Source organism: Anastrepha ludens, chromosome 3 (assembly GCF_028408465.1).
Source record: "Anastrepha ludens isolate Willacy chromosome 3, idAnaLude1.1, whole genome shotgun sequence".
In the NCBI taxonomy this organism is placed as follows: Eukaryota; Metazoa; Arthropoda; class Insecta; order Diptera; family Tephritidae; genus Anastrepha; species Anastrepha ludens.
The window spans coordinates 126,600,517-126,622,863 of record NC_071499.1 but is presented as its reverse complement, the minus strand read 5'-3'; the positions used below and the strand labels follow the sequence as shown (position 1 = coordinate 126,622,863).

The window sequence follows — 22,347 nt, the reverse complement described above, 5'->3', positions numbered from 1 at the left end:
TTTGCTTTCTTTACTCAGTCTTGAGTGCAAAACAATTTGACGCCGTTAAAGGCGATTAATGCTTGGGCAAGCAGTTTTTGCCACACTTTTCATGCTTGTGTATTGGCGTGTTTATGCATGTATGCACGTTATAAGATTTTAGCTGCCATCTAACATAAAATATTTATGAGACATGCAAAGTGAACATTAGACTAATTGCTTAGAAAAAGATTTGGTTGATAAAATTCTCATTTTCTTAATGTGAGGTTATTATTTGTAGTGAAGTTTAGGCGAAAATTGGGGAATCATACAAATAGCGCTTTGGAAGTATAAAAGCGAGTTTTCTAAACTACTTATAAAAGAGTTTTTCTATTTTTTGGTAGAACCATTACTTAAAGAAAATTGTCGCCATAAGAATTTTTTGCTTGAAGTTCGTTATACCGATAACAATCGTTCTATTCTATTTATACCTTTCGGTTTCTGTAAGGAAGTATGGTTCAGCCACAGAAACAGCAAATTCCACTAAGAAAACGTGAATATTTTGTATTACAATTATATTACTCAACTTTTTCATTTAAGATTTTCTTTTAACTTTTCTTCACACTTTTCTAGCTTTGTTCTCATTTCCTATACACACATCACTTCTTACATGAGCTCTCATCTCGGTCCTTTTCCTTCAAAAGCTGAGCGAACAGCAGCGTTGTAGTGAAGTGTGCTGCTTTTCCATGATTAACTAACCTTCGCTGACATTCGATGATGAGCACACTATTGACAGTAAATTATAACAACGCTGCCGTTTAAGCGCAGAACATACGTGTGTGAGTGCATGAGTGTGTGTGTGTGTTTGAGTCAGCGATGCCACAAAGTGCAATATGAACTAATAGAAAAGTTTCCGAACGACACTGTGTGGCATGCTGTTTCACCACTCACACAACGGAAACTGACGCGCGTACACACACACACCTATGTATGTATGTATGTACGTATATCTGCAAGGGGAACATCCATCTTGTACATTCTTCATTTTCAATTCAATTTTTATTATCACTTTAACTTTGCGGTGCTTGCTCCTTTTCCAGCAATTCTTCCTCTTACTCACTTCCTCTTGCTGGCTGTTGTCTGTGTTGTCTGTCAACTCAGTTTATCAATCCGTGTATGCGTGTGGGTATTTGTATAGTAGCTTTTGTGCTTGTGTGTTTATAAACTCGCAAATTTCTAAAAACTTTCAATGTCAACCTATAGCCAAATATCCTAAAAATTATGCCATGGACCTTTTTGTTGCACAGGAATACACCTACGCCGAACGAAGTGAACCGAAGGGAACAGCAGTAGCTATCGGTATTCGCCGTGTGAATATGAGCTCACTTCAAGCAACTTTGCTGCTATTTGTATTTTATTCTATTTAAGTTGGCCAGGGCGCTTATTTCGGTCAAAAGTTTGTCGATGGTCGGTTGGGTCTTGTAGGGAATTTGCTTTTGCGGCAAGACGCTGATCTCATATATATTGTATAAATATATATATACATATATATATATATATACCTCTATCCGTACATTATATTGCTGTATATTATATTTTATTCTGTTGAAGACATTTTCAGTTTCTCATATGTTACACTTTCCTCACCTAAATTCCTCTTTTCCACCACGCAATCTTTTTTTATTCACATTTCCCTTCCCCTATGCCCTCTCTGCTCACATTCGCCATTCGCCCTTTTTATTCTTCATTACACATATCGCACATTTAGTTATATACACACACTCACACACACATTCCTTACTATATTCTTTACTTGGCTTCCTTTTCAACTTGCTTGTCTTCCCACGTGTATTAACGCACACATTCCGCTATAAAAACATACACATAGGTACATACATACATACTCGTACATATACAATTTGTATGGATCTTTAGCAGCCGCTCTACATTCACTCGCTCTCTCACGCCATGTCTGTACCACATACATATGCATGTGCATATGCTGTCAGTTTGTTTGCACTTCGTTGGCTATCTTCTGTCTTTGGTATTAATTTTTAATGTATGAAATTGTCAGTAAATATTTGAGAAAAGTTGAAAATGTGCGAATGAGCCTACTACTGGTTCGTCCATTGTTGAGATGTTTGAAGTGGATTCAAGGTGGGCGGTGGAATTAAAAGGTACATACATACATATCTTACCTGTGAAAATACTCGTTGAGCTTTGTTGACAGTTTTGCTTTATGTAGTTTATTTTCTTTCATAAGCTGTGCCAAAAGTTGAGCGAGTTGAGCGAAGAAGGTCTTGAAAGGAAATGATAAATAATTTTGATACTTTGAAGAAGAATGAAGAATTTTGAAGTCGAGCATGAAATAGTTATTGGGTAGATGTGAAAAAAACGTGTGCTTTTCTATAACTTTAAAGACAGGATAAGCAAAGAAGCATAAAAATGTAAAATTTGCCAAGTGCTCGGTTTCAAAAAGTTTCGTAGCGTATTATTAGACGTAAAAGCCTTTAAAAAATTACTTCAGCCGAGGCGAAATTTTTTCAGCATTTAATTTTAATTTTGTTTTACGCTAAAGAAAATATTTGATGCATTTAAAGTCCCTCCCTCTTTATGCTGGGCTCTATGTACTGTATACACCCATTAAACCACTCGAATATACCCCTCTTGGGGAAATTGTCTACATCTCCACCACATACTCGTATGTACTATGCATATTTTATGTCTCTCTCATCTACTACTCGCAATTTTTACTCTAAAACATATTTTACGCCTTTAAACACTACTACTACTAATACCTACTTACATACATACCATTTCTCAGCATTTCTCTTCCAACACATTACCATTCCCGACTATATTGAAAATTTAGATATACTCATGACATTTTATAGAAAAAAATGTAAAATCAACTTTTTTGTGTGTGCCCCGCCCAGTGAGTTGAAACCTACAGAAAACATACATCTGTATTTTACAATAATGACCTGGTTTAAGCAAAAAAATTTTTAAATTACAAACCGCAAGATTTATGCAAAATATGAGCATAAAATATTTAACCGTACTACCGCCATCAAAACAAGTGACGAGTCCTACTTGTCTGCCCTAATGCACCGCTAATTTTGGAGGGGAATGACGCAGAAGCCGTTTTTCTTAATTTTTTTAAGTACTATTATTGCGAATAAAACGAAACTATAAAAAAAAAACTGAAGACATCCGGAAAAAACAAAGGTCACGAAGTTTGAGAAAAAAATTTTCTATGCTACATACTCGTATATAGAAGATCATGAGACAGTTATAGGACAATGGTTGGTAGTAAGGTTCAATAAAAAATTGCTGAACGTTTTTTTTTTCTTTTTGTAAATCCTACATTAATATTCAATTTAGAGATAAACGTTTTATAATTTCTTTTAAATGAATGTTCTTTTTAAATTATAGCCTTAATTTTACATTCTATATACCCATTAGGCTTTCTCAAAAGACAACTAAAAAAGGGAAAATTATTTCTTTTCATATTTTCTAAGTCATTCTTTATTTCTTATTTATTGACTTTATCTCTTATTTCTTATTTATTTATTTAGTGTTTTATTTATTTTTATATTTACATATGTTTTATTAAATTACATCGAATTTTTGTTTTATTTTATTTCATACTACTTATATTATTTGGTTGGTTGGTTGGTTGGTTTAAAGGTGACTCCGCATCGGAGTGCCACATAGACCGCAAGTTGGGTCCGTTGTCTTATATTATTTAATTTTTTATTATTTTTAGCCTTATTTTTGCTAGTCTTAGTCTTATATTTATTTTTTAACTTATATAGAAATATTTATTGTTTTATTCAATTATAATTCAATTTATTTTTTATTTTTTTATATATTTTTTTTTAAATATTTTTCATTTTTTTTAAAAATTTTTTAAAATAGTTTTTTAAATATATTTTAATATATTTATTGAAAAATCTAGTTTTTATGATGTTTTTAAATTTAGTTTTCATCATTAAAAAAATCGTTGCAGCATTTTAATTTGATTAATTTATGTTTTATTTCCATTTTTGCTAATTTTTTTCATTAACAATTATTTTTTAATTTTTTTTAGATAAATTGCCTTTTTTTTAATAAAACTTTTTTTAATAAATTTTTTTAAATTTAAGTTAACATATTTTTTAATCTTTAATTGTTTTTTTTTTAATTTTTAATTGTTTATTTTTATTTTTAATTGTTTTTATTTAATTGTTTTTTTTTTTAATTTTTATTTGTTTTGTTTTTAATTTTTAATTGTTTTGTTTTTAATTTTTAATTGTTTTGTTTCCTAATTTTTAATTGCTTTTTTTTTTTTAATTATAATTGTTGTTATTTTTTTGTTTTTAATTTTTAATTCCTTTTTTTGTTGTATTTGTTTTTTTTAATATTTGTGTTTTGTATTACATATTTTGTTAGTTTTGGAATTTATTTTTATTTAATTAATATTAAATTTCTGCTTCCTACATACTCTATATATTATTTACCCTGCTCTATATATGTATGTACGTCTTATATGTATTTTACTCTACTTTGTATACAATTCTCTTCTGCCAGCGTCTGTTTATACGTACGAGTTTACTCTTCGGGAGAACTTTCTTCTCAATTATTGACTTGTGAAGTTGTTATTGTTGCTAATGTTTCTCTTGTATATTTATAAAGTACAAGTTTTTTTTCACTCATTGTTTTGCAAATTATTCATCTCGAGTTATGCATATAAATGTAGTATAACACACACAAATATTCATATGTATATAGAGGGTGTTTTGTTATGCACTACAGAAGCTTTACGATTACATGCTGTGGTTATAGTGTCATGATAAAAAACAAAACAATGTTTAACGTTATCAGTTTATTGAACTACGAATGAAATCATCATGAAATTAACCATAGAATGCATCCTAATGTATATTTATACCTAAGTTTTTGCATATATACATACATATGAAAATATCACTTTTTTAATATTAGAGAATGTTGATAGAATTTAAAATAACACATTTTTGCAATTAAAACCGCGTTAAATAATGAGAATTATGCAATTATTTTTCGTTTTCAAAGAAATTTTATTAAAGTGCACTATAACTAAAAATGGCCGGTATTATTACGTTAGTATCCCTGTTACGAATTTTTTTCAGTACCTGTTTAAAGAAATCACCTGTTTTAAAATCGCGTTTGAAGTTTCCGATTGACATGGAGAGTTTCTTCTCTCCGTTTGCCAAGGCTGTAGTGCGTCTTATCGTTCTCATTCGAGGAGATATTCTCACGCGGCAGTCCAACCAAGTTTTCATTGATCCTGTGATCAAAATTATTTGCCATACTTTGCAAATAATGTTAATAAAAAACTGGTTGCTAATGCCGATTACTTTCTTCATAAAACGTATACATGTGAAGCCGCAAAAAAAAAAAACACCTTGCTACCACTTTTTTACGTACTGGTACGTATGCGCGATTTCCGATTTTATAGGTATACCTATATGTGTTATTCTCGCACAGTCTACTTCCAATTGTTGCACAGTGTACTGTTCATTTGACGGATTTTATTTGTGCACTTTTACAAGTGTAGGTTAATTATCAAAATGATTGCAAGCATCAGCAGCACTGTTATTATTGAACTTTTCTGTTTGAAAATATTTCGTTGTTTAAATTCGTTGTACTTTCAGGCGATATAAAAAATATATATTCTTCTCATACATGAGTTAAAATTTATTAAACTATTAAGTAGCAATTTTATTCCAAGTAACTCATATAAAGAAAAGTTTCCTCACATTTTCCGATAATATTTACTCAACCTCTTCTTTTAATAATATATAAAAAAAACCCATTCACGCTTATTCGTATTGCATCATTTCATCTCTAATTCTACTACTAATTAGCGTCTATTTTGTATGTGTACATTGTTTTGGTGATGAATTTGAATTTTATTGAATTTTTGGTAAACGCGTTGTATTGTTGTTGTGCATTAGTTTAGTTTTTATTGAAGAGTGTTTTGTGTTTTCTGCAAATGGCCAAAGTTGAAATGAATTGATTAAAAAGTAAATGTGTTTTTGCTGCATACAATTTTAAACCAACAAAAAAAAAAAAGAAAAAAAACAACAATAATGGCATTTATTTCGCATATTACATAGTATTACTATTCGTTTTCTCGATCATACATTTGTAATTTTTCCCCTTCACTAAAGTTTTTCTGCAAATGCGTTTTGCAAGCGTTAAATTTTCCACCAAAAAGCAACAAAAAATAAATAAATAAAAAAATTGTTTGCAACATACTAAATTGTTTTTATTGATTGATTGATTATACTCTCAAAAACTTCCAAATGCAATTTAAATATGAATTGTTGAATAACCTTAAAAAGGAATGCATCAAAATAATATTTCCAAATATGTAACTACTACTAAGTGATATCCTTCAGAAAACCACAACTTGAACAACTCAACTTGAACACTTGTATGAAAAGCAAAAGCGCCATCTATTGTATGTTCGTACCTTGTTTGTTTGAATTGATATTTCAGTCACGTTATGCGTTTTCACCGCAGGATACAGATTTCACCTCATCGTATCCGGGCCCGTCAATGAATCGGCGCGGTTATAACGATTTTTCAGGCGGCGGCGGCGGTGGCGGTGGTGGTGGCGGCGGTAGCGCCATGGGTTCGATGAACAATATGGCGCCTGCCGCCAGTACGAACTCGCTGAATTGTGGAAGCGGCGGCGGTGGTGGCGGTGACGGACATGGCGGTGGCTCGAATGGCACAAATCTAATTGTGAACTACCTGCCGCAAGATATGACGGATCGCGAACTATATGCTTTATTTAGGACAATTGGTCCTATAAACACTTGCAGAATAATGAGAGATTATAAGGTGAGTAACAACGGAACTTTAAGGAAGTAATTTAAAGGAGACTTAAAACTTTTATATTAAATTGTTGTTTTGTAAATAAATTTATTCCCAAAGGTTCCGATTTTTGCTTTGATTTAATGCAGCTGCCACGACATAACCTCAGTAATCAAAAATAATGCGCTCGAATTTGTTCATAAACTCGTATTAGGTTGGGGAATAAGTTTGCAGCGTTTTTGTCGAAGACTCATTTAAACAAAAAACAATAATTATATCAAGAAGTTAATCAATTATATACTCGCCGTTGCTGTTTCAAACTTCTTTCCCACCTCTCCACCAATTTGTTGATGCTGTTCCATCAAAAATCGTCTGGTCTGGTGTCAAAGAAATTGTTGAGCCGAGTTCCTTAAACTCTTTGTTATCGAAGGTAACCCCTAAATATGGTTTGACAGGGAGCTGAAAAGTTTGTAATCCGTCGGTACAAAGTCCGGAGAATTTGGCGAATGCTGAAGGACTTCCCATTTGAGCTCTTGTAGTGCGACTGTAACGACTTGTGCAACATGGGGCCTGGCGTTGTCGTGAAGGAGTATGGTTTGACCATGTCGATCAGGTCTTTTCAGTCGAATACTGAAACCATATCCGTGCTGTAGACTCGCCTATGTCACCTTCTCTACACACGTAGCGAATGTCTCGGGCTGCTTCGGCAGCTTTTTCACCTCGATGAAAAGCAAAGAAGAGCAGGTGTCGAAAATATTGATATTTGCCTTCTGGGTATTCCATTTCTAAGCCTCATTGGAAATAACTCCAAAATACAAATAAATTACAATAGTTTTATAGAGCAGAAATAATTCTATCACTTACCGTACATCACAAGCAAAGCTTTGAGAGCAACATTCGTATGCCAAAGGCTATACGGTAAAACATGGGGTCTGCGGCCAAAGATGATGGCGTGGTCTTATAAGACAATAATAGACTCAGACAACACAATGGTCACTGGATTCATTCCACTATATCTTATAGCCAAAGAGGCGGCAATCAGTGCAGCTCTAAGGCTTCCTAATCTACTCCATCTCAAAGAAGGCAATCTTACAGGATATGTAAGGATTCTGGATTCAATCCGAAACTCTCCGTGCCTGACAGTTCACGACAAGATGGAAAGGAAACTAGAATTCTCCAAAAAATTCAAAGTGGTCATTAGTGACCGCTCAGCGTGGAGAAACAATGAAATACTCCTAAAACAGGGAATATTTACCCTTTGGCAAACAGCAAACCAATCGTTATAAAATAAAAGAAAATATAAAAACGCTACTAACCTAATATTTTCACTCATCTGAATATGGAAAAATATTAGAGGCTCCTTTTTTTACTCCATTATTAGTATCCTGAGTGGACATAGAGCTTCCAAATGGAATTGCACATTTCTTCTTGTTGCTTTAGGTATCGCTTGATTGTGTACACTACCAACCTTTCTTGATAGGTTTAGGCCTATGCATTTGGATGCATAAGTCTCCGAGAGTTACTTTGTCCTCCACTTTCCTCACAATGCAATTCAGCAACAAGCAAAGAGCCAACAATTAGTAATTGTTATTGTGAAATAGTTTTCGCAGACAATTTTGAAACTTAGTTGTATTTAACGCTTGTATCGTTTTTTACCATTTTGTTCTCATTTATTGTTTCTACATATATTTACTTTACCTATTATGAATTCATTTATTCACTTTGCAAAGTTGTTTGTTTTCCATATTCTTCCCCGTTTTAAGTGTCAACTGTCAGCTGTCAAATTTAATGACATACACCAAACGCGCCGCGAATGGCGCGCATAGTGTCCTCGATGAGGATTTCACTGAATACCAAGCACTAAAACAAGATTACAACACACAAGCGCACAATCAAGCCACATCTGCCTGATGGCCAAACTGTCTGTTTGCTTCCTAATGCAGGCACTACATACTTATGTATGTATTTGTATTTATGTATGTATTGTACAGCTTCCTTCCATCAATTCACAGTAATGCTGCGACAACGCGCTTACTGGGCATCCTTTTAATATTATTACGCTGATTGATGTTGACGATTTGAATGTTGGCGGCTGAAGTGTGCGCTGCAGGGCTTTACATTTCTGTCTTTTTTTTTCAAAGTTTTAAATGTTCTTTTTTTGAAATTTTAATGAATGTCATTTAATTTCCTTTTCTCTTTCTCTTACACTCTCAATATAGACTGGCTACAGTTTTGGTTATGCTTTTGTTGATTTCGCTGCCGAAACGGATTCACAGCGTGCGATAAAAAGCTTAAATGGAATTACGGTACGCAATAAGCGATTAAAGGTGAGTGAAAAATTTCGATTTTATTTTGTTGTATTTTTAAGCCTGGTTTTGTGAATAAATATTTAGTATTAGGTTTAAGTGCGACACTGTGAAAATATTTATTTTATATTTTGCTGTAAATATATGTCGACTAGTTAAAATTTATTCAGATAATATTTTTCTTCAATAAGCCATGCTGACTGCGGCTACCTCTCGAAGTGAATTTGTTGCTAACTACTGTTTTGCGAGCACTTGGTTGGAGCACAGAGGTCAAGTGAGTAGCAGCGCAATACAGCACAGCGGTTTGCTCCCCAATTTCAGTTCGCATACCTTTAACTGATAAAAAAAAGCACAAAAAAAAATGTAGAAAAATGCTACACAAGCTCAGCAAAAATAGTCAACAATTAAAATTCACTAACAACCTTCTACGAAAGCAATATCTCTCTTCTTCTCTTCTTTTAAGTGCTCCATTTCATATTGATTTCCTTTTGCGTTGCATTTTTTCTGTTATTCGTGTACATACATACATTGAATTAAATGGAATTAAATTAAGTTAAATTAATTGTACATGCGTTAATGAAATGATTGAACTTTTTTTTAAATGATCTCAAGTGGAACGATTTGAAATAGAAACAAATTTTGATAGAAAGAAATTATAAGAAATACGAAATAAAATATATAAAAATAAATACAAAATATATAAAAAATATATAAAAAATAAATAAAAAACAAATAAAAAATCAATAAGAAATATATAAAAAATAAATAAAAAATATATAAAATATATATAAAAAATATATAAAAAATATATAAAAAATAAATAAAAAATAAATAAAAAATAAATAAAAAATATATAAAAAATAAATAAAAAACATGTAAAAATGTATAAAAAATAAATAAAAAACAAATAAAAATATATAAAAAATATTTAAAAATTATATACAAAAATATATAAAAACAGTATATAAAAAATATATAAAAAAAATATTTAAAAAATAAATAAAAAAATATTTAAAAAAATATATAAAAAATATATAAAAAATATATAAAAAATAAATAAAAAATATAGATTAGATTAAGTTGTTTTATGCATCAATATTTTTGTTGGCGTTTTTAGGTTTTGGAATAATTTCCGTTACATTTTATGTTCGAGCTTTAATTATCTGTCACAATTGAGGGATGTGACGAAGCTTTTCAACTGAGGGATGAGAGATCGCCGTATAAAAAACATATAAAAAATAAATAAAAAAATATAAAAAATATATAAAAAATATATAAAAATAAATAAAAAATATATAATAAATAAATAAAAAATATGTAAAAAAAAAATATTTGTATATAGACAACTACTACCACCGGGCCGACCGAGCTGTGATCGCTGTTTTATATTATTATTATTTTTTTATTACCATTATTTTTGAGTAAGCCTGTTTTATGGTCGATCTTTAGCTCCTGGGCGATGCTACGACTACTAACAACCGGTCAACTTCGATTATTTGTGTGATTTTATCGACATTTTGTTTAACATCAAAAATGCTTGCACTGAATCGATGAATCCAAATTTGCACGCAATCAGGTGTTACAGTATAGGCACCATAAACACCATTCACAATTTCGCCTTTATAAAAAAAAAACTGAAATGCACTGAATTTTCTCTTTGTTGACTTCCATTGTTAACACCCTGTAACTCCCAACTGAATGGAACAAACGAAAAACAGCTAACGAATTTTGTTAGTGTGAAATGTCATCTTCAAAACGAGCATAAACTTTAACTTGTTTGATCGATATTTTCCGAGATATCGAAATAAAGCCATCTACAGAGAAAATAATGGATTTCTTAATATTAACTTCCTTGTTTATTTCCAAATAGACTTCCAAATTTCCATGACGAGGTACCAATATATGGCGCTAGTGTTTTTAACATTTTTTTTGACAACATTTCAAGTAAACAGTTAGATGGCAACCCTTTTAAGAAATATTTCAGAATTGAAGGTATCAAAAGAAACGGGTTTATACTCGGCCGAGGGCTATCACTCCAGCAGCGTTCACCGTAAATGTATGGGGAATGTTTATGCTGCTACAACAACAGCAACATGGCAACCCTGTTAAGAAATATTTCAGAATTGTGGATATCAAAAAGTACCTTTCATTTTTTATCCCGTTATTCTAATACTTCCTTAGTCTTTTAATAGTTAAAAAAAAGGTGGAAACCTTTCACATAGAAGCAGCACCTGCCTAGATGAACTTAGAGAGCAAAACATTGTTCCAGTACTAAATTTCATCCAAACATTATACTTCTTTCCGAGACACCATACTTGCATATGCGTAGTAAGGCACGTCTTTATACAATCCGCTGAGGGCTCGCGAGTTAGCGCCTAACTCATTCGCGCAATGTTTTTCAATAGATAGAATAAAATGAAGATGAAAAATAGCAATAAACGTAGAAGTTTCGGCGTTGGTGTGGGGAGTTGGGATCAAGGGGACATGAAGTGAAAAATGATAGAAATTTATCGAATCATTCTCAAAGTTTGTTATATTTTTGTTCGAGGTGAAGAAGAAGATTTGAGCGCAATGAAGGAAATGCATAAAGATGGAAACCGTAAAAAATGTAAAATGAAATGAAATAATTCGAATTAGTAAGAATTCATATGACATATAATGAAATAAAATAATACTAAGTAAATTAAATTATATTCGTTTCAAAAAGTAAAGAAAATTTTAAATAAAATGTCTTTAACCTTTATTTTACACCATTCAAATGAATCGCCAACGCTTCTTTCATTATGCAGCACACTTTTCATAACCGATTTTTGAATGTTATTGCAGCAGTTCATCAAGCCCTGCCAGTACGGGGTAGTCACTGATCGTCATCGTCTAACTCTTCTAACAGTCTCGACGGGTTGGATTCAAAGGGAGAGGGTGTTAGGTGAGTGGGTTTGAGGAGACATGTGAATAGGTGGTTAATATCGTACGGGGTACCTTCACATGCCGGACATATATTGAGTATATCGCGGTCGATTCTGGATAGATAGGAGTTTAACCTGTTACAATCTCCAGAGCGTAATTGTGCCAAAGTAGCGCGGGTCTTACGAGGCAGCTGAAGCTCTTCATCTGCGATGGGGTGTGGTTGGACTCCGATAACGGCATTCGGAGGTTGGGAGCTTAGGAAGGTGGTACGAGACTCTCGGCGAATGCCATTTGATGCCTGGCTGTAAACTGTCTGATTCAGTAGTTCTAGGTGTTGTGTGATTCTGGCTCTCGTCAGTATAGTTTAAAATATGTCTTCTAACTCGCCTGGGAGGTGGCACAGCCTGCAAGAAGTGCCTGGTTGATAAACTTAGTCATGGGAATAGGACAGGCACACGAAGCCATCCATGCAATTTGATTACGGTTCGTTTGGATCAGGATTAACATTAGTTTTGGTTGAACAGTCACTCACATAAGATGAAATGTTTGAGTCTATTTTGAATAAGTTAATTCTAAATAATAAAAACATCAAACAGCTATCTAAATTGAGAACATCAAACATCATATACAAATATATGGCCATTATATTTATGAATATTGACCACTTATAGGTTCGAGATTGAGTTTGTCAATAGCATTTACTCTTTTTGTTATCAACATTGGCACGCCCATCTAACATCGTTACATATTGTTTATCTAACAAAAAAAAAGAAAGAAAAAAATTGCCCGTAACGAATTCACTTAACGCAGTGTGCTGAATGCTGATATGCCGACGTATTGAAAAAAAAAACCAGTACATGCAGACATACAGCCAGCCAGTCAGGCAGTCAAAGAACGTTTGGCGGCTCAGTCACGTGGAAATCTTTTGTTGCATGCCGTAATAAAAACAACAATTGTCAGGTTGCTGCTACTGTCGAGCGTTTATCGGGAACTAATACTCAAAGTTTAGTGCAGGCACTGCTTCCCTACTCCTCCCGAACGTAAGAAACAATGAAGAGAGAGGATGTCGAAGAAAATATTTCATTGTACTACTTTGATTTTGCTCGCAGTTCGGTCGTAGTTGCTATTTTTCCTTAGTATTTTTACATTGCTTCTTTCCGAATTGTGTAGGAGAAACAAGAAAGCATAATAACAACAGCAGTGCAATAAAGGTATTAAGACAGGTTTGCTTTTTGTTGCAATTCCATGTTAATTCCAATTATGTGGGGGGGGGAATGTTGTGCGAAGAAATCACATGAGATAGAATATCATATTTTGTGTTTGCATTGGCGCGTCATATTCAGGGACGAATTTATCAAAAATCTACTGGAACTTTGAGTCGCTACAAACCTCTACTTTTTATACTGAAATTTATTGAGTTATGAATCTTTGTATCCACATTTTTTTTTAATTCTGATAAAAAAAAATTGGAAATTTTGATAAAAATTTTTATTAAGAACTTTATATAAAAAAATTTTAAATTTTTATGAAAATTTATATATATTTTTTTCTAATAAAAAACAGTTCGAAGTTTTGATGAAAATTTATAATTTTGATAAAAATTTATATATTTTTTTTTAGTTCTGATAAAAAAATTGGAAATTTTTATGAAAATTTATATATATTTTTTTAATTCTGATAAAAAAAATAGGAAATTTTGACGAAAATTTATATATTTTTTTTAAATTTTGATAAAAAACAATGGGAAATGTAGATAAAAATTTATATATTTTTTTAATTCTAATAAAAAAAGTGGAAATTTTTATGAAAATTTATATACTTTTTTTTAATTCTGATAAAAAAATTGAAAATTTTGAAGAAAAGTTATCACTTTTTTTCTTTTCAAAATTTTTTATTATTTTTTATTTTTAATTCATTTTATTCAAATTCAAATTATTGAACATTAGAAAATCAAAAGAAAGGCAGTCAAATTCTGCAACAAAAATCATGTTACTCAAAGTTTTACAGTATTTAAATATTATTTAAAAATTTAAGTAAACTAAGGCTGATACACACGACATTAAATTTTTGTTTTTTTTCTTCGTTTGTTTAGGTTTCATATGCTCGGCCTGGCGGTGAATCGATTAAGGATACCAATTTGTATGTTACGAATCTTCCACGTACAATAACCGACGATCAATTGGATACCATATTTGGCAAATATGGCATGATTGTACAAAAGAATATTCTGAGGGACAAATTGACGGGCAAACCGCGTGGCGTTGCATTTGTAAGGTGAGTTCTTGCTGTATTTCACATAAATTCTTATTCCAAATCTTTCATTAATAAGCAATAATACCATTTTGTTGATACTCCAATACTTACTCTCCACTATCGTATCACTCTTGCAGGTTCAATAAACGCGAAGAGGCTCAAGAAGCGATTTCCGCACTGAACAATGTCATACCAGAGGGTGCATCTCAGCCACTCACTGTGCGCCTGGCCGAGGAGCATGGCAAGGCGAAAGCGCAACACTACATGTCGCAGCTGGGCTTGATTGGTGGCGGTGGCGGCGGCGGTGGTGGTGGCGGTGGTGGCATGGGCGGACCACCACCACCGCCCATGAACATGGGCTACAACAACATGGTGCACAGAGGTAGACAAAATAAATCACGTTTCCAAAAGATGCATCCCTATCATAATGCACAGAAATTCATTTAAATAATGAAAATCTTTTATTGATTGATCGATCGTAGTATGTATGTAACGATCGATGTAAATGTTTGATGTTTGAACAGATAACAAGAGATGTTGATGTTGATAGAGAATTTGTTGGCAAAGCAATGAAGTACAGATAGACACTGAATGAAAGCGTGAATAGCTGAGCAAAAAGAAAAATATTTTTAAACAAAATGAAATGCAATAAATTTTTTTTCAAAGCTCCAACAAACGGTTAGCGTGCAGCAAAATGAAAAATCTGTATTTTTTTCTTCATTCAATGTGCTTTTTTGTTTTGTTTTTGGAATTTTTTGTTCAATGTTTCATGCGGAGGGATATCTACATATAATATAATATATAAAATAATCATTTGCGAGTTTCGAAAACGAGGCGAAAAGAATATATACAGACGTAATATTAAACTAATTTGTCAAATCTTTTAATTGAAGAATTGTATATTTTTTATATCGATTTAACTTTTTTATGCTGCCTAAAGATTAATGCTGATGCATACATATATATTTATGTTATATGATATGATTTTTTGTATTTGATAATGCGGCAATTAACAGTAAATTTTCAAATTTCCTTGAGCTCCGCAATATTTCGATCAAGCACGCATTTGCTAAAAAATATTAAAATATCTATAGCATTATTTGCTACCATATAAAAATTTAGTTTTGCGAATTTATTCTCGAGCAATTTTCTTCTCTCCTATGCATCAGCATTGACCTTAAGCATTAATATGTATTTTTTTTATATTAATCTTTTTTTCAATATTTTCTCTTTGGTTTGGAAAAGCAATTCGTAGTTTTACATAACATAAAATTCGTAAAAATATAAACAAAATAGACACGTAGCATACCAATATAAATCTACACTATCATAATAAAACACATATTTAAAATAGAAATTATTACATAACTTCAAGCAATTAAGTTTAAGCATTACAAAAAAAAACAAAAAAAAAAATATAAAATATAAAATAAAAATAAAAACAATTATTAAAAAAAAATAGTGTAGGCCCTAATTTTTTTGCTTTTTTTATTTTTCTTTAATTTGCAAAATACAATTCGAATAACGTTGATTTCATTTAAAATGTTCTTTTTTTTAAAGGCTTCCAAAATTATTATTTTTCAATTTATAAAAAAAATAATAACATTTCCAATAATATGCCGGTACAGCCTTTTTATTTTTAATATTCTAAGTTTAAATTTGCTTTAAATAATATAATTTTCATATTTTTTCAACAGCAGCAAAAAGTTTGTTTCATGAAAACTTGAAAGGCGCAGTGCGAAATTCAAAAATACCAAAACAAAAACATTTGACCACAAACTTTAACAGTTCGACAACTTAAAGCATTTAATATCAGGTTTAATTGTTATTTTTTAAGCTCGTATTGAATTGACTATTTACTTTTTGCCTTAAGAAAATTATAAGTTTTTTATTTTTTTAATAAAGTACTAATGTCTCTTGCTGCTTAGCAAATCTTATTTTGTTTTTTTTTTTCTCTAAAATTTACTACTCTTAATACTAATAGCGTGGCGGAAATATTAGCAAACGGTAAAAAATATATCGTTTAAATTAAATTTTTAAAGACTTCAGTGCCTATTGAAAAAAAAAAACAGTCCGTTCTAAAAAAGTCTTTAAAGTGCATAACTAATTTTACCTCAGCGCCAAAAGCCCAAAAACGAGCTATCCGTCGACTACTTGCATACATAATCTCACGTGCTAAGTTACAGCTTTATATTTATCTTCACAGAAACTTCCGTATATCAAAAAATAATAAATTATTATTATTTAGAAGCTTCTTGAATACCTGCACTAAAATAGGCCACCAACTCTGTACTGACATTTCAAGGCTTTTGATAAATTTGGCGATCTCTTCAGCATTAGAGAATAGCTTTTCGTGCCGCCATACTTTCGACCTTTGTTAAAGCAGAACATTGTTTTTATGCCTGTATATGCACCGGTTTCTGATGTTATGCTGAAAGCAACGCTGTTTTCAGTTTTGGAGCCAACTGTAAAGATAATGGGCCGGCCAGCCGCATGGTAATGTAATCCAAAATCGCGTGTTTCCGTGGTTTTGCTTCTGAATTGGGGTGGTGCGAAAAGCGAAGGGACTCGTCTGTACTGCCTTGTGGTACATGGATTTCATGTTTGGCTTTGATTCTGTATAAAGCACTTTTCTCCATCGTCCATTGTCACCTAAAACTAATCCTTTTTTCCACTCTGCTAGTTTGCTCACACTGTAAAAAAATTTTACACATTCCTTAAATAATTTCTTCAAATAAATATCTTCCGTTTAAACAACTAACATTTAAAATCCAAGTTATTAGGTATCGATCCAAATAAAATATATATATATTTCATTACGAATATTAGAAGTGTAATGAATTAATAGGGTTGTAGAATGTTAAAAAAAAAAAAAAAATTAATAAAAAACAATCGACACCTGGTATTTGTTTGCCTTGCTACTTGATACTCCTCAAATGTTCGTCGTCTCTCACCTGTGCCTTATGTGCATCGCCTTGCCATCTGTAATATACATATTAAATGGGTTTGCCATCTATCGTTGACACAAGTATTAGTAAACAAAATATTTACTTATTTAATAGCTTTTCCTTGTATTTTATACACTTTCGGTAGTAGTCTGGCGGTATGTACACTCGTATTTACATTAAGGTTTAGTTTAAGATGGTAGAATTGAGTCTACCAAGCTGAGGTGCAGTAAGTAGAGGTTTTCCCCCATAAATGCTACCAGCGTTTTCTTCTATACGAGACGGCTTTGAGTTGGGTTTAAGAGGTAGTAGGTTTGTCTGTCATGCATCATAACCCAGCATCAACTTGGCCTACAACATAACCCAGAATTTATGTGTAGCGGAGTATCATATGGCTATGGATTCGACATCTAACCTAACTTACACAAGAGAATTGAAGTTTTCTCTTGTTTCAACTGTATTTTATTTAACCTGTTATCATCTTCTTTTTGCCTCACGCTAGTCTACTTTTTGAACATTTCACATTTAAAGGCATTTGCCATTGAAAAACAAAAATGGACACGATTCCTGGGTCCATAACCTGTTGGGTTTGATTAAAATCAACATCTTTTAAAGCAAGCCTTGTGAGCTCATAACCTTTGTTTGCTTCCAGCTGAGATCGCAAAAGCCGTAAAATGCCTACGTGAATTTTAATGTATCATCGACCTGTCCGGTATATTAGTCGTCTAAGCTGCCTTGTGAGCTTATGACCTTTGTTTGCTTCCAGCTGGGATTGCAAAAGACATGAAATGCCTACTTATATTTATATGTCTCATTGACTAGTCCAACATATTTGATTTGTTTGTTTTCCACGAAAGTGTTGTAGTGGACGGACGTGCTGCTAAGTACTCCTGTATAAACTGCAAAAAGACTCCGGAAAGCGATACGCCTACCATCAATAAACCTGACGTGCGATTGGCTAAGGCTGTGGCGGACAAATCTGTGCTAGCTGCTGCTGTCGTACCTCACATCAAACAATTATCACATTTTTTAATTTTGTACTTCTATTATATCCACTTAATCATCCATATATAACAAAATCCACACAAAACAAAGCGGCTGACTCTGTTGCGCAAATACTGGGCTACAGGTGTCAGCAGGTTGCCCATTTCCGGTGTTACCAGATACCAGCAATTACATAAATTATGCAAGATGTCCGACCGGCCAACTAGCGAAAAATCATGAAATTATAACAAATAACTTATCCACTATAAAAACATCAGCTGGGATCGCAAAATACGTGAAATACCTACGTACATTTAAATGTCTTATTGGCCTGGCCGACATACTATATATGATATATCTGTTAGTCGTCCAGGTTGCCCCTTCCCTGCCGAAACAATTGACACTTAAAGGCATTTGCCATTTGTCAATATACGTCGAGACAAAAATAAACTCACTTTCAAATTAATGTTTAAAATTATACTTTAGTTGTAAGAAAATAATATGAAAAGAATATAAATATGTATGAGGCGCGTAGATTCGTTAGCGACCCTTGTGTTCGTCGTCCATTCTTTCACTGCCGTTGACGATTTAAAAATATTATGACAACAGCGTATAGTTGCCATACATCGCTGCCATGTAAGGTTGCCATGTGTTTACACATTGAAAAAAAATGGACGCGGCTCGTGGGTCCATAACCTGTTAGGTTTTTTTGAAATCATACGCATATGCAATATTGCATCGGTTTTTTTAGTGACGCTGTGGTTGCTTTTTGTTGCGTATCGAGAACATCAGCGATACTTTGGGAACACGATAAATCGTCCAGAGTTTTAGAGTTGCGTTTAGGAATATGTTAGTTTGTTCGAACACAAAACAACGGGCATTTTGGAAAACGTCCTATTTATTCGTAGCTTCTTATAAATTAAGCATTGGAATTCCTACGCAGGGAAAACTTGTCGCCCAGCAGTTATACTCGTGAAATCTAGATTTGTACCTTGGCTTGAAGACGGCCTGTATTAGGGTTTGCAATCCCGTGTTATATTTTCAATCCCGGGATTTCGGGATTACATTATCCAAATCCCGGGATCCCGGGATTGGTACCGGGATTAGGATTGGACTATTTATGAAAAATACTTACACATTATCATAGTTGAAAGTACAAAAAAACTGAAAACATAATTAAAAAATTGGTTTAATATTATTATTTATTGAAACAAAACAAAACAAAACTTAATTCATCATAAAAAACAAATAAAAAATAGTAGAGTAGAATGGGGTAAGATAGGTCATTTTTTTTTGGAGAGCTCTTGCAACGGTGTTTTTGCATTGATTTTGAAAAATAAGCAAGATTTTGAAAGGTTATTTATCTGCTAACATTTTGGTTATACTGACTTATGTTTGGCTAAATATTTTAGAAGCTGCATTTAATAAGACAAAGGGTCTTTTTTCGATATTTTCAAAATCGGGGGGCACGATAGGTCACTATATGTGAGGGGAAAAGAACAATGTACATGGCTTGGAAATTAACGTTTTAACCTTTATTTATAGAGTATGAACACTGCACATGTTATAAAAGTTAGGAATTTTTCTTTAATTCATCACGCAAGCACGTAATGTTTCGAACGGAATTTTAAATTGTTTAGAGGCTGATCGAACACTAGCGCGATCTCGGACTGCCGCGACTGCGTTTTTTACGTCCTCTTCACTTCGTTTCGGCGTTTTTCGCACATAATTACGCACCATTTTGCTGCAAAAACAATTAAAATTTATTTTATTCCATTAAAAGTAGTGACCTATAATGCCCCCAGACGGCTGACCTATAGTGCCCCCAAGCACATGTTTTATGTTTGTGTCGATATTTTTCTAAAAAACAAAAATATCAAAAAACTGACAAATTATTCGTGTTCAGCATTATTTTCTACGTAAAATAAAACTCACCTGAAAAATATTTACATACATTAAATGCACTGCACCGTAGAATAAAAAAAATGCTATGTCGGAGAAAAGCTCACAAAAAACTAAACGACGCCAGAACTAGGATAACTAATCAATGGTGACGGCCGAAATGACAGTCGCGAACGTTGTTCCCCACCACGTATTCAATTCACATAAGACGAGTGATCTCTGCAAAAACGGTGCGACGAAAACCCCACCTACCTATTGTGCCCCCATACCTATCTTACCCCATTCTACTCTATAATACATAATGAAATTAACATTTCTTGTGTTGTTGTAAATAAGCTTTTAGAAAACACAACTCGTCCAGCGTTTCATCGTTCAAACGGCTTCTTATTTTTGTTGCAAATTGTCCTGCCGAAGAAAATGCTCGTTCAGACTCTACACTAGTAGGTTTTATCGTCATTAAATAGGAGTATGTTCTTTCCTGCTAGTCACCACGTCTCCCTCCATTTTCAAAAAGAGACATTTCTTTTTGAATTTTTGATGACAGTGTCTCAAATCTAATAGGCTGCATTGGTGCATATCCCTCTTTAATATATTAACTTTATCTAGTTCTTCTGCTACACTTAATGGTTTTTGTGTACAAATTGATTCAGTTATTGAATCAAATTCTGAATCAATTTCAAGGTTTACCTCATTTGAAATAGAAGATCCAGTTGCATGAGCTGTTAGTAATGCAGTGGGATTTGAAGCGTCTAGTCTTTCAAGCAAGTCCACTATTAATTTACGGCATTTAATTGAAGAAGGAACTGTGACAAAATCTATTCCTGAGACGTTGCTTATACCATTGTGTAAGTATTGCAGTGAACCACTTAGATCTGTGCGGCGTTCTTCCATACGAAGAATGAGAGCTGCATATAATTTTTTACTTATAGCACTGTTTGCATCTTTAAGCTTCTTTAGCATAAAATTAATGGCTATGTCTGCTGTAAACAGATTGCTATCTCGACGACAGAGTGCTTCAACAGTTGTTTTTATTGGTACAAGAGCAGTAATTATATCAAATAACATTTGAATATCATCATGAGATAAATCTAGTGATTTATCTGTATTTTTTATGTCTATTAATGCTTTTTGTGTGCAATCTTTCAGTAAATAGAAACGTTCCACCATTGACAAAAGACTGCTCCACCTCGTCTTGCAGTCTTGTAATAAGACAATGTCCTTGCCAAATTCTGCTCGGATATATTGTTGTAATAAATCATTCTTTGTTGGTGACCTTCTGAACATTGATATGATTTTTCGTACCTTATTTATCAGTGGACCAATACTTGTTTCGGTTATCTCATTTCTTCTACGACTATCTTGCTCCTGGCTCGAGTCACTCTCTGTGAAATAAATTTCTTTTTCATTATATTGCTGATCTGATTCAATTTCCAACTTATTATAAATTACATCAATAACCGCCAGCTGAACACCATGAGCAAAACATAACTGCTGATCCACAGATAATATTCTGCCCACTTTTTTCATCACGCTTGCTCCATCCGTCATAATTGCTACAATGTCGGTATGTAAATTAAGTTTATGTTTTGCCAGTTTTTCTTCCAATAATTCTATACATTTTTCAGCTGGTAATGTGCCATATATCCGTGCCAAACCTAAGCTCCAAAAATTAGAAAATTGTCCGTGTACAATAATATTTAAATAGCGTCGATTTCGTAGCGATGTCCATTCATCAAAGGATAAAGAAAATCTTTCTCCTACAACATCTCCATTAATTTTTTTATCAGAAATTTCACTGATTATTGAGTTTCTTAATTTATTACTATATTCTATTACAATTTTTCGCACTGTGTTAGCTGATTTGGGTAGATTTTTAAATCCCATAGCTTCTAGACCTGCACGTAAATCAGAAGAAGAGCTTATTACGTTAAACGAAATACCATCAAGAGCAGTTAACCGAGCAAGAGTAGCTTCCAGTGATTTTTCTTCACATTTAGCAACTGAAAAATAATTGGTTAATTTTTTTGCCTTTTTCTTTGGTGGAACTTCTGAATTTTCTTGTGCAGAAGTAGATGGGTTTACGACTTTAATTTTATGCACCGAAAATAAGTGCGTATGGAGACCTTTTGTAGAACCACCAGCAATTTTCAATATTTTCTGGCAGTCAGTCAGTTTACACTTAGCTGTTTGTGCGTTTTCACATCTTAAAAAATGTTGCCAAATATCAGAAGTACTTTTAGCTG

At 32.7% G+C, this 22,347-nt stretch overlaps 1 protein-coding gene across 3 annotated transcripts in view; it reads left to right on the top strand.

Annotated features, from left to right (window-relative positions):
* LOC128859097 (sex-lethal homolog) overlaps window positions 1-16,210 on the top strand; it is an 82,788-nt gene extending 66,578 nt beyond the window's left edge. For 2 of the 3 annotated variants that reach the window (XM_054095813.1, XM_054095814.1), the window contains exons 4-7: window positions 6,487-6,834; window positions 9,027-9,134; window positions 14,113-14,294; window positions 14,411-16,210. In XM_054095813.1, the coding sequence (XP_053951788.1) occupies window positions 6,487-6,834; window positions 9,027-9,134; window positions 14,113-14,294; window positions 14,411-14,720 (948 nt within the window). In that variant the 3' untranslated portion in view covers window positions 14,721-16,210. The remainder of the gene's footprint in view (window positions 1-6,486; window positions 6,835-9,026; window positions 9,135-14,112; window positions 14,295-14,410) is intronic. The other variant, XM_054095815.1, reaches the window with a different exon arrangement.
* The last annotated feature ends 6,137 nt before the right edge of the window (window positions 16,211-22,347 follow it).